Source organism: Rutilus rutilus (genome assembly GCF_951802725.1).
Source record: "Rutilus rutilus genome assembly, chromosome: 11".
NCBI lineage: Eukaryota > Metazoa > Chordata > Actinopteri > Cypriniformes > Leuciscidae > Rutilus > Rutilus rutilus.
The window spans coordinates 35,174,484-35,188,273 of record NC_140216.1 but is presented as its reverse complement, the minus strand read 5'-3'; the positions used below and the strand labels follow the sequence as shown (position 1 = coordinate 35,188,273).

Sequence of the window (13,790 nt, the reverse complement as noted above, 5' to 3'; positions counted from 1 at the left end):
CAGGGTTCGGTGAGACCAGTGCGTGCTAAAGTGTGTGCAATTGATGATTTTCCATCACCAATGACAAAGAAGGAACTCATGAGATTTCTTGGTATGGTGGGCTACTATAGGTGTTTTTGTAGGAATTTCTCTACAGTGGTCGCACCTTTAACTGATCTTCTGAAAGGCAAGGCAAAGTATGTATGGTCTCCGGTATGCCAGCAGTCCTTTGAGAGGGTTAAAGCTCTAATCTCAAATGCTCCGGTTCTGGTTGCTCCTCGGTGGGATCGTGAGTTTCATCTGGAGGTGGATGCCAGCATGGTTGGGGCTGGCGCAGTGTTGCTGCAGAAAGATGATGGGGGGGTTAACAAGCCTGTGTGTTTCTTTTCTAAGAAATTTAATCTCCATCAGCTAAACTATTCAGTCATAGAAAAAGAAACGCTTGCTCTTATTTGGGCGTTACAGCATTTTAGTGTGTATCTGGGCTCTGGTCCGGTGGTAGTCTTCTCAGACCATAATCCTCTGACTTTCCTTAGCACTTTACAGACTCCTAACCAACGGTTGATGCGCTGGGCTCTCCACCTCCAGTCCTACACTTTGGACATTCGGCATATCAAGGGGCGGGACAATGTGGTGGCAGACGCGTTGTCCCGATCTCCAATATGTTAGGTAAGATATGCCTCAAAATTTGATAAACTTAGTATCGTGGGATTTTTGTAGCTTAGGGGTACCCTTAGGGTCCCTGTTTTGTTAGGGGGGGGGTGTTACGGCCCTTGGCCTTTTTCTGGTCGTTCTCCTGCCCCTCCTCTCTTTCAGGTCTAATTGCTGTCACCTGCGAAGTTGGTGTTTAAATGGGAGCTTCTCTGCTGCATTGATCTCTCTCTTCCTGCTCGGGTCTGGTGTTTAAAGGCTCGAACGCTGCTCGTCCGTGTTCACACCTCGCTCGGGACGCCAGGACTTTACACAGATGCACATTTAAGTTTATTTAAGTTTGTCTTTTATTTTAACACTCAACACTTGCACTCGCACAAAACAATACATCCATGCACCTTCCCTGCACTACTGATACTGACGTTCACACCCCATTTTTGGTTTTGTTGTTTAAATTTGTGTTTTATACACAATAAATTTATGTTTTGCACCGCTTGTTTGTGGCATGGTCTCCTATCCTGTTGTTATGGCCCCGAGTCAGTCATAACAAGCCTGTAGACTCATGCTTCGTGCAGTTGTAGGCATGTACTATGCTGGGGAGATGGTCTTTCCACTCTGCCTTCTTTTCCTCATGGAGTGTTCTGAGCATCTGGAGAAGTGTCCTGTTCAGGCGTTCAACAGGATTCCCCTGGAGATGGTAAGGAGTAGTTCGGGAGTGAGATATTCCTGCCAGCTGCTGAAGTCTCTGGAACAGGGTGTTCTCGAATTCCCGACCTTGGTCATGGTGGAGCTTTTGAGGGTACCCGAAGCGTGGAATGAAGTCATAGAAGATCTTTTCGGCCGCTGTTTTGCCAGACTTGTTTCGAGTTGCGTAGGCCTGAGCAAAACTGGTGAAGTGATCCACTACCACAAGGATGTACTCGTAGCCTCCTTTACTGGGATCAAGGTGAAGGTAATCAACAGAGAGCAGTTCAAAAGGTGCGCTAGTTGTGATTGAGCCCATTGGTGCTTTCTCATGGACAGCAGGTCGTTTTTGCTTGATGCATGGGCACTGGCGGATGATGTAGTCTTCGATGTTGTGCTGCATAAAAGGCCAGTAGAACCGTTGCCTTGCGAGGTGGATGACTTTATCAGCGCCAATGTGTCCCATGTCATCGTGCAGGTGTTTGAGCATGGTTGACTTGAGTGCTTTGGGGAGGACCAGTTGTTGATTTTGTCCTGCATGCCTGTACAGAATACCATTATCCAGTTGGAGCCTGTTCCACTCATGTATAAGTTGTCGTGTTCCTGGTTGTATTGGACTCCAGTCTTTGTCTCTCGGATTCCATCCGCTCCCTTTTAACCGGATCACCTCGGAAATGGGCCCATCTCCTTTCTGGGCGGCTCTGATGTCTTCTGGGGTGAACATGGGGGCACTCACCGGGGGAGGGTCGTCATCACAGGCGGAGATCTGAAGGGCGGCAGCCCAGGACACATCCTCATCTCTCTGAGCTTTATTCCCCTGCCAGATGAAAAAATATTATGAAAAAACAAGATGAGCAATTTAAAACCAGTTTGAAAATAGTGCTTCTCAATTCAATTCAATTAAGCCAAGTAAAAAAAATACTGTTTGTCTACAATTTTATTATATTATGGAGACATGTAGGTCAATTAAATGTTTTAAATGAGTAATGAAATACAGGCCAAATTACAGACTTTTTTTTGCCTATAAGCTAGAAAATGTATTTTATTTTATTCTTTGCATTTGTATTTACTAAATCTGACTAAACACAATAAAGCCATTCATCAGAAACCATATGTTTGCCATGTGTGTTTTACCTGTGGTTCTCATGATCTAAATGTATGATAGCTAGGAAGACCAATGGTTAATTTTAACAAGAGTATATTAAGAGTTCTAACTTCTAACTCAGTAAGAATAGCCTATTTCAATTTTGCCCTTTAAAAATTAGGTTGTTATTTTATTTTAATTTTTTTACAGATGTTCGCTATTGTCTGTGTTAATGAAAACAATTTAAATATGTATCCCAAATGCCAACTCAAGCTTCTGTCAAATGTGCATTTCCAAGAGACAAAACATGTAATATTATTAATACATGCTGTATCGTCTGTTGGTGCCACTGGTCTCTAATATTCCAGAGCCCTGTCGAATCTGCCGCCTTTAAAAAAAAAAGTCTGGACACCCCTGCTTTAAAATTTAATTGTCTCCCCTTTTCACTTCTAATCCCAGTGTTTACTGGAATCTTTCTAAAGCAGGTAAATACAATATTGTCTACCAAAATAACTGAAATAACTTTGAAATATTATCACTCAAAGCTAAAGTTAATGAACATTTCTAAGGCAATGTAGGCTATATATATAGCTGAAAGTAATTTTTAAAGCTTTTACATTTTTATATTTAATTTTGTGATTCGTTTGTTGAAAGGTGAGTAAAATAATTCTTTGTAGCCAGTATATATAACAAAAATATATATTGCGTTCATAGAGCGAGCCTTTCACTGATTGTTAACAGTTAATGGAAGTTACTGTTGCGCAAAGCATCATGGGGCCTGTAGGAAGAAGATTGATAACAGCAATCACTGGGGTGAGAGAATGGCGGCCTCTACTGGAGACTTCAGAAAAATACTGCTTCTTCATTTTAAAATATAAATGTGCAACACATGAAATGTTTTTTTTTTTTTTTATAAGAACAAAACTTTCCATACAAGAGTACATATAACCATACATGTCAGAGGTAAAGAAGAAGAAGAAGAAAAATGAAAGGCTTCAAAGTTAACAAGAGTCATAACTTTTCATTTACTGAGTTCTTTCCAAACCATTTGGGTCTGGGACACTCCCAAAATAGATGGTTAATAGTCTCAGGGGAAATTTAACAAAAAGCACAAATATCTTCCATGTTCAATTTAAAACACTGTAACACAAGTGACTTAACTGGGTAAACTCGATGAACATTTTTATATGAAACCTCTTTCACTTTGTTTGTGATGCAATACTTATGAGGTGTCATCCAAACTTTACTCCAATCAATACGTTTTTAAATAAAGAATTCCAGTTAGTAACAACAAGTTTACATTTAGATTGAAGAAGGGAACGCAGAAAAGTATTATTACATCCAGAACTTGTGAAATCCTTGCCCTACAACTTAATACAAGAAGTCAATTCTTCTACTGTTGTTTGTAGAGAATAATTATTATGACCTTCTAATAATCTCAAAATTTCCTTGGGAATTGCATCTAAAACCAAAAGATATTGGACAGGATCAACTGAAAAGTTATAAATATGAACAAACTCAGTATAATTGTATAAAACACCATCCTTTTTGATCAGCTGTTTAACTCAAATAATTCCCTTTTCAAACCAATTCTCAAAAAAATATTGATTAGTTTCTAACCCTTATAAATCTGTTATTCCAGATGGTACATTTATGGGGAAAATTATGACTATACATACGAGTCCATGAGAGTAATGCTTGTTTGTGGAAACTTGCAAGTTTAATGGCTATTTTGTTAATATCATAATCACATTTCAGTATTAATTCTATACCACCTACTTTTTGAAAGATAAAATTAGCTACTGTATACCATATACTTCGCTTATTTTTTTAAATAATTTTGGAGCCATTTTATTTCAAATATCATGTTAGAGGTCTTAAAATCCAAAACATTCAATCCTCCTTCAATATTTGACCTACAAATATTTTCTTTTTTAATATAATGTAAAGAGTTTGGTGTCTATCATTTTAATTAATTAAGGGGGACATCTAACACTTGAGCATTATAAACCAACCTGGACAAACCCTCAGCTTTAACCAATAACACACGACCAGTGAAAGAGAGATCTCTCATCAGCCAACAATTCAGTTTCTTTTCAAATGATTGAATGATGGGAGTGAAGTTTGACTCATTCCTGACTTCCTCATTTTTTGATATCTTAATACCCAAATATTTGACAACAACTTTCACGGGAATACTGCGGTAAAGTCACAGGAACCTAGAGCCATAAGCTCACATTTATTAATATTTAGGGAAAGACCAGATACAGATGAGAATAACTGCAGACACTTCATTGCTTTTTCAGCTTCAGTCTCTTAAGAAAAGAGTAGTGTCATCAGCTCATTGTGTGCGTTTCATTTCTGTATCTTCTATTTTGATACCACGAAAAATGTCTTTCTTAATATGAATGGCCATAATTTGTGTGACCAACAAAAAAGCAATGGACTAATAGTGCAGCCCTGTCGAATCCTTTTCATTTCGAATCTATGAGTAGTTTCATATGCCAGTTTTACAGAGTTATTAATCTTATTGTATAGGGTTCTGATTACTTTTTGAAATTTGTCCCCAAACCTGAAACATTTAAGAGTTTTAAAAATAAAGTCATGTTCAATTGTATCGAAGGCCTTGTAAAAATCGACAAACAGAATAAAACTATTTTCATTGATAATTTCATTAAAATCTATAAGATCTAATACAAGTCTAATATTGTTACAAATATGTCTTCCTTTTATAAAACCTGACTGCGCCTCATCAATAATAAATTCTAATCCTAACTTTAACCTTTCAGCGAATATAGAAGCAATAATTTTACTGTAATTATTAATTAAGGTAATAGGTCGCCAATTATCAAGTGATAATAGATCTTTATCAGGCTTTGGAATTAAGGATATTAGACCTTGTGTCATGGAGGACAAAACCCCTGATCAATAGATTCTTTAAAGACCATTAACAGAAATTCAGCAGTTAAGCCATCATTACCGGGAGACTTGTTTAATTTAAGTTTTTTTATAGCTGTTCTTATCTCTAAAATAGTTTATCTAAAAAGAGATAAACTTCTTTATCACAAAGAGCTTTAAATTCTCCATCGATACGATCTATATTATGTTTTAGGGGCTTTAAAAAATCTTCTATTTTGTCTACAGAACATGCACTGCTGGAATATAGTTTACCATAAAAATTTGAGACGTATTTTGAAATAATAATAGAGTCCTGTTTCATGGCCATTAATATTAAGCTTTTTAATAGATGTATACTCTCCATTAATTTCTCCAAATTATAAAAGTATCTGGAATTAGTTTCCCCTTCCTCTAACCAACGTCTTCGTGGTCTAACAAATGTTCCCTTTGCCTTGATTATATATAATTTATCTAACTCAGCCTGCAGATTCATTAACAAATTAGAATTCCCATCAGTATTATTATTAGTGATGTTACAAATAGCTCTAATGATTTCCTCTTCCTTTGACTTATTAGACTTTGCAACTTCTTTGCCTTTATCAATTGCACTAAATCTAATCTGAAACTTCATAAACTCTCAATTTTTACTGTATAATTTTTTACTGTATTAAAATTTACTGTATAAATCTCACGGGAAAACGTACAAATTCTACAAGGTGGCTTATTCGTACGAATTCATACGACCTGACTGGTACGAATTAGTACGATTTTTGGAAAATCGTACATATTTTACGAATTGGCCAATTCGTATGAATTCATACGAATGACCTACCCCTGACCCCGCCCCTAAACCTACCCATCACGTGGGTTTAGACAAATCGTACAAATTCGTACGAGTGAGGTCGTACGAATTAGTACGAATTAGCCAACTTTTTATCATTCGTACGAATTGGTCGTGAGATAGCGTTGATTTGTTCGCTTAGCTTGATTCCAATATGTTTGTATTATCTTCTTAATTTCATGTTGAAAACTGTAATTTTCCAATAATTTATTAAAAGTTTCCAATAAGTCTTAGAGCCTTTATATGAAGCTTCGTTATTCCTTTTTATGAGAAGATAAATCATCATTTACAATATCGATGGTTCAATTGATACTCTGTTTGTATTTTGTTCTAATGAATTAGAAATGAACCAAAAATCGATTCTTGACTGTTTAGATTTATATTACTCCATGTGAACTCTTTCAAATGTGGGTGTTTATATATATCAATTACCCCCGAAATTTTCACAAAATATAGATAGCTCTGAATCGCCTGTAGATTATCTAATTGGAATAGGAATTCATCTGAACATCTTGGACAATATTAAAGTCCCCACCTAGAGTCATTTCAATATCATGAAATCTTTTTCTTACTTTGTTAATCTCATTTTCAATATCAGAGAACAAATCAACATTATATGTTTTAATATTTGAGGCATATACAGTACCTAACAAAAACATTTTCCCATCAATGGATACCGTTAGACAACACATGTAAATGTGTGAATACAGGAGGAGCTCTGACATCACTGTAGTTCAGAGAGAGATTCAGAGAAAGTGAAACTAACTTGATCAACAACAATATGGACTCCTGAAACGATCAACCTCTTTAAACAACAGAATATTTATTGATCCGTTCAAAGAGTCTTGTGGACACATCTGATCCTCACAGGTAAGAGATAGAAATATAAGAGAGATTGTGCTGAACAGGTTTCTAATGGAAGTGAACTGGTTTAGTAGGTTTATGTCGAACTGGAATAAGTTGAACAGAACCAGGTTTAAGCATGTCAAATACTCAACTATTTTAGTTGTTTACTGCACTGAAATGGTATCAGAAGTGTATTAAAAGTGTGTCATTTGATTGGTTGTAAAGCAAAGTTTGGTGTTTCTGTTATTTTGTCACATGACAGAAAGACTAAAGAAACAGGAAGTAAATGACCTGCAGATTCACTGAACACAAACCTGCTAAACTGCAGATGGAAATCACATTTATAATAAAATAAAACTACACTTGACTATATAATGTTTTTTCTGGAGAGATGTATCTATGTATATATATATATACAGTATATACAGTATGTATAGTTTTGTTGGAAAATATATCACTCAAAAGTTCAAAGTTCAGTTGAGTTCTCAAAAAAAAAGTTATCAAAAGAGCAGGTCAAAGTTCAGTTCTGTAAGTTTATGAGTTTCTTACTGAATTTCAAATGAATTATTGTGTTTCACTCACTATCAATTCGTACATTCATTTTAACCAATTTGATATAAATTATAAATTTGACTTGAAATAATATTATGATGAATAAGTAAAACTAAATCAGACTCGAGGTAAGATTTCATTTAAACCTCAGTGACTAAACACACTCATTAGGAGCAAATATAGGCTAAGATGTTTCTTATCAGTCTATTGATTATACAATAACATTTATTTTCTTGAAAACGAAGAGGAAAGAACAATGGCAGAATCTTCACCAACATCAACCAAAGCAAGAAAAAACAGGAGTTGGAGTATTGAGGAAACACCTCCATGTAAGTCAATAAATAATAAATAAAAAACAAGAAGAATGAATTGGTGCATGAATAACTTTCACTCTTCTCATATAATATTTAATATGTACCGTTCAGGAGTGTACAGTAGTAGATAATAAAATCATTTAAAGTCAAGATTTCAAATCAATATGGCTCCAAAATCATGTATTTATTAATTTGGTACAGTAAGTGTTTGTGTAATGAGCTTCACATTAGGGTTCTGATCAGCTTGTCTGGGTTCATTTTGCAGTAATGACCAGCTGACTGTACATGATCTCTTATATATTTGAGTTTCTTCAAAAACAGCTTTGTCTCTAGACATTCTTTACATTCAACCAACTTCATGAGGTGCATCATGGGAGTATTTATAAACAGTAATGAGCCCATTTATAATAATAAGGCTAATAATAATAATAATAATTGTTATTTCAGTCCTTCAAGCAAAAGCCATTAGATCAGAAAGTCAAATGTGTCTCCAAAATTTAGACTATAGTGCAGGTGATTTATCTTCATCATTTCTCTCTCCAGCGATGTCTTCCTCCAGCGGTCCACTGACTGAGGAGCTTCAGTGCTCTATATGTCTGGACGTGTTCACTGATCCAGTCAGCACTCCATGTGGACACAACTTCTGCAAGACCTGTCTGAATAAGTGCTGGGACAACAGCCAGACCTGCAACTGTCCATATTGTAAAGAAACATTCAAGCACAGACCTGATCTCAAGATTAACACCACACTCCGAGAGCTCGTAGATCACTGTAAAAAGAAAAGTCCTGAGAAAAAAGCTGAAGTTCTGAAAAAAGCTGAAGTTCTGTGTGACGTCTGTGAGGAAAGAAAGCTGAAAGCCCTGAAGTCGTGTCTGGTGTGTCAGAGCTCTTACTGTGAAACTCACCTGGAGCCTCATTTGAGAGTGGCAGGTTTAAAGAAACACAAACTGATCAATCCTGTGAGTAATCTGGAGGACTATATATGTCAGAAACATGAGAGACCTCTGGAGCTGTTCTGTAGAGATGATCAGACTATCGTGTGTCTGTCCTGCACTGACGGAGATCACAAGAACCACAACACTGTTTCTATAGAAGAGGAGATTGAAGAGAAAAAGGTAGAAGTAAACTGATTTTAAATGGCTCTTATCATGAGGAATCACATGTTCTTTAATATAAATGAATCAATTATGAAAACATATTGTGTGTTGTTCTCTGTCGATAGACTCAACTGATGAAGACACAGAAAGACACACAGCAGATGATCCAGGACAGAATCAAGAAGATTCAAGACGTCAAACACTCAGCAGAAGTCAGAAAAGTGAGTATAAAATTATTTATTTCAATTAATTTTAATATATATTATTGTATAAAAGCAATTTCACACTCCTGTTCGCTCTGCTGGTCTGAAAATCGACATGTCTGTGATTTCCTGTTCACTTAGTAAAGTAATAACACATCTCTCCTCAACAAGACTCAAGATTTGAGGAATCATTCAGTGCAAACGCTGCAGAATGAGGGATTTTGAAAACCGCCTAAAAACACTGAAGTATGAGAAATAATAACACTGATTCTTCTCTTAACAAATGCCACTAATAATGTGTTGATTGTCCTGGTTGAGCAGAGAAACACAGAGAAGGAGAAAGCAGCCCGTGTGGAGCTCTTCACTGATCTCATCCGCTCCATTGAGAGATGTCAGACTGAACTGCTGGAGATGATGGAGGAGCAGCAGAAAGCAGCAGAGAAACAGGAGGAAGAGCTCATTGAAGAGCTGGAGCAGGAGATCACTGAGCTAAAGATGAGAAACACTGAGCTGGAGCAGCTCTCACACACTGAAGATCACCTCCACCTCCTACAGGTCAGTCAACATCTCTCTGATCAATGATAATGCAGTATATGACACCATAACACTCCCCATGCTGAAGGATTTCTCCTCTCTCCTGCTGTAGATTTACTCATCCCTGTGCAGCTCTAGAAACACCAGGAACTGGTCTGAGATCAGTGTGAAGACTGATGAGAGTCTGGAGACTCTGAGGAGAGCTCTGACTAAACTGCAGGACTCTCTACAGGAGAAACTCACGCAAACTGGTACAGCAATATCAAATACACCGTACAGATACATATATTTATCATCTTTTAATATCAGTAATGAAGAATGAGTCTGTTAATAAGAGAAGTGTGTGATCATGTGTTTGTGTCTCATTATCATCACAGTTCTTCTTGAAGAGAGCAGGTCATATTCATCTCTAATTTCAGAAAACATGCAGTAAATTCATCTTGTACTAGAAGCTTCATCACTGTAACCAGAACCTTGAGGCTTTAGTAAATCTGTGAACACTTTTAGATGAGAAACAACAGAAAGAAACATTCATTTTCTGCCATTTTCTGTTGGTCTTTTCAGCTGTTTCATCTAAATGTTGTGATTATGTGTCAGATAAAATCAGTTTAGCAGAAGAAAATCAAATGGATAGACATCATGAATATAAGATGCACATGTGTAATTTTTTAGAGGAATATTTCTCACCTGTAGTTCAAACAGCTTTGTAGTGCTGGGCTTTCATTTTCACTTATTTAAAGATTATTTTTTTGTATTGTCTTTGCTGAATAACCACAACACTAATCCACTCCAAAACTGAGATTAATAACATTAGGCATAAAAATATCTCAAATAAAAATTTCATAAAATGTTTCCCAAAACATTCCCAAAGATGTCCTAAAAAGGAGGAATATTTCGAGCTCAAACACAATAGGAGTTCAGGGATTCTCTAAATATCAGCAGAGAAACATTGATCAGATAAAACATGATCTTTTACACAATTCTTTAAATATAACCTTAAATATCGTCTATAATTCACACATAAACATGTCAAAGATCTGATGATGTTTTATTGTCATTAGTCTCTACAGAACTGAAGAGGATACAGCAGTATGCAGGTACAGTGTGCTGTCTGCACTACACTAGATTACATTCAGATACTCACAGCTTCATCACTGACCGACAGTATGATTAAAGCTATAGTAGGTAATCCTGTTCAGAAACACTTTTTTTTATACTGGGTGAAATGGTCCTTCCATCCTGAGAGTAGTCAATACATTATGTGTTCAGAAAAAGGAATGAAAACAATCAGACCTCTGTAGCAGCTGCAGGACAGTAAAAACTCTGACCAATCACTGCCATTCGGTGCGAATGTAAAGAACCAATCAGATGCCTTCAGAGCCAGGAGGAGTGTCTTAGCAGTGTCAATCAAGTTCGCGTACGCGCTGTACCGTCATTCATTCAAAATCAAGATTGCCGGTGTGCCGAGCAGCTGTGCTAATGGCGGACAAACAACCAAAACTGCCAATTTCTCGAGTGGAACCTGCTCATACAACAAAGACAGGTAAACGGAAAAAGACCGATGACGATAAACAAGCCCGTCGGAGCCCATTGACTCAGTGTCAAAACTCTAGCCGCATAACATACAGATAAAATGTCACGCACTGTGCAAAGCAACAATTGAAACCTGCTAACCTTATATCTAGCGACCTTATCCGTCGTCATCGGTGACCCTGCATGTTTACTAGCCTGCGCGTTCACGGCAGGCTCCGCTGTGGGGGGAACTTTACATAACAAAATACATGTTTAACAGCTAGTAGGCCTAACGTTATATGTTATGAATCTTACACGAAATTCATCTTCATCACAGTGCAACTAATGCAGGGGTGTCCAAACTCAGTCCTGGAGGGCCACTGTCCTGCAGAGTTTAGCTCCAACCCCAATTAAACACACCTGAACCAGATAATCAAGGTCTGATTATCTGGTTCAGGTGTGTTTAATTGGGGTTGGAGCTAAACTCTGCAGGACAGTGGCCCTCCAGGACTGAGTTTGGACACCCCTGAACTAATGGAAATGGAAAAACGTGTATCAATGCAACCTGTTTTTAGCTTTGCCTTATAGTTATAACTAGCTCGTTAGCGAATCAAAAAAAATATATTTTAAACTTTACCAATATCGATATGATAGCTTGATAGTAGGCTACTAAAATACATCTTATTTGTTTATATTCATAATGATAAAGTTAGATTTTTTTATTACATGTGATTCTGACATGATGCTACATGCACTGCGCTCCTTCCTCTCCGCTCGTCTCAGGTAAATAATGCGTCTTCCAGCTCAGCTGTCGGACTCGCGCGTTCATGTGTTTTGGGGGCGTGGTTTTGGAAGGACCCCAGAAGGGAGAGGGTGGACTGAATGGAAATAATGAGCTGTCTTTAAAACAGTCGTTAGAGGTCTACATACACTCGATTTTTATACTTTCTTTTTCAGAATACTTACATTTAAATTATGTATTGATATATACATAAAGTTTAAACAAATTAGAAAAATACGTTTTTTGGACCATTCTTACCTACCCCAGCTTTAAACACTGTCACTGATTAAATATTACACACATCATAATCATCATCACTAAATGTCTGTATTAAGTTGTGATTTATATTCTCTGTTTTCTCAGTGGATGTGACTCTGGATCCTGATACAGCTCATCCTAATCTCATCCTGTCTGATGATGGAAAACAAGTGAGAGATGGAGACATTATACAGAAACTCCCAGACAAACCAGAGAGATTTGATACATGTGCATGTGTCCTGGGAAAGGAGGGATTCTCCTCAGGGAGATTTTATTTTGAGGTGCAGGTGAAGGGAAAGACTGAATGGGATTTAGGAGTGGCCAGAGAATCCATTAACAGGAAGGGAAAGATCACAGCGAGTCCCAGTGATGGACAGTGGACTGTGTGGCTGAGGAATGAGAATGAATATGAAGCCTGTGATGATCCTCCTGTCTCTCTGTGTGTGAGAGTGAAGCCGCAGCGGGTCGGTGTGTTTGTGGATTATGAGGAGGGTCTGGTCTCCTTTTATGATGTGGAGTCCAGCTCTCATCTCCACTCTTACACTGATCAGTCTTTCACTGGGAAACTCTATCCATTGTTTAGCCCGTGTATTAATGATGGAGGTAAAAACTCAACTCCACTGATCATCACACCTGTCAAACACAATAAATGAATTTACAGCCATAATATGAAATACACAATGAAAATAATTTATATAATTAAAAATCTAAACATGTTTTGCTATTTTTCCATCATTTGTTTTTCATTGTTAAAATTCCTAGCTATAATTGCAAATTATAATGTAAAATGATAATGCTTGTTTAACAATTTTATTTTCAACTTTTCATAATTATTCATGCCATTGTTTCTCTCATCTCAACCTGACAAAGTGAAAGTGTCTGTGTTCTTTTTACATCAAAATAAACCAAACTATGATAACATTGATAATGTAATCAATTTTGTAATCAATTACAAAATGATCTGTGATATTACTGTGGTAAATCAGATGTTAATACCTCAATATATGTATAATTGTATGATTACCATATTCATACACAACATTATGGATCTTCAAAGCATACCTAAAAAACACCATGATATTATGAACATGGTAATAACAAAATATCTGGGGGGAAAAAATAGGAAAAGGAGAAGAAAAAGAAGAAAACGTAGTCTTATTACCAAGGTCAAACGTTTAATCAATGGTAAAACTATATGTTTAACCACAAAAATAGAATAAATAGACAAATTTCAACACATCCGATTCATTTAAATGCAAAATCTTTATTGAAACAGTTAAATATATCTTTAAATGAAATATAGGACGATTAAATATCTGATGGTACTGATATGAAGTAGAGAAACAAATATGAAACCTTATAAAAGAGTACTACCTTATAAAATTAAACCTTATAAAAAATATTTTCCTTCTTTCAGGATATAGTAGAGATTATTCTATTATAGATGCCTATTTATATTGCTGTTTATGTTTAATGTATTTTGATCTGTATGAAAATTGAGCACAGCAGCTTTTTACAGTAGATAGTGATAAAATGCAACACAACTTCTCGTCCAG

At 36.5% G+C, this 13,790-nt stretch overlaps 1 protein-coding gene across 1 annotated transcript in view; it reads left to right on the top strand.

Moving 5' to 3' along the window:
- The window catches only part of LOC311299450 (E3 ubiquitin-protein ligase TRIM39-like), a 35,478-nt gene extending 22,329 nt beyond the window's left edge, over positions 1-13,149 (top strand). Inside the window, exons 1-8 of the mRNA XM_084423023.1 lie at positions 6,875-7,007; positions 7,781-7,864; positions 8,393-8,964; positions 9,072-9,167; positions 9,471-9,704; positions 9,796-9,934; positions 10,745-10,780; positions 12,340-13,149. Of these exons, the coding sequence (XP_084279149.1) occupies positions 7,792-7,864; positions 8,393-8,964; positions 9,072-9,167; positions 9,471-9,704; positions 9,796-9,934; positions 10,745-10,780; positions 12,340-12,887 (1,698 nt within the window). The 5' untranslated portion in view covers positions 6,875-7,007; positions 7,781-7,791 and the 3' untranslated portion in view covers positions 12,888-13,149. Of the gene's footprint in view, positions 7,008-7,780; positions 7,865-8,392; positions 8,965-9,071; positions 9,168-9,470; positions 9,705-9,795; positions 9,935-10,744; positions 10,781-12,339 lie in introns of the transcript that reaches the window.
- The last annotated feature ends 641 nt before the right edge of the window (positions 13,150-13,790 follow it).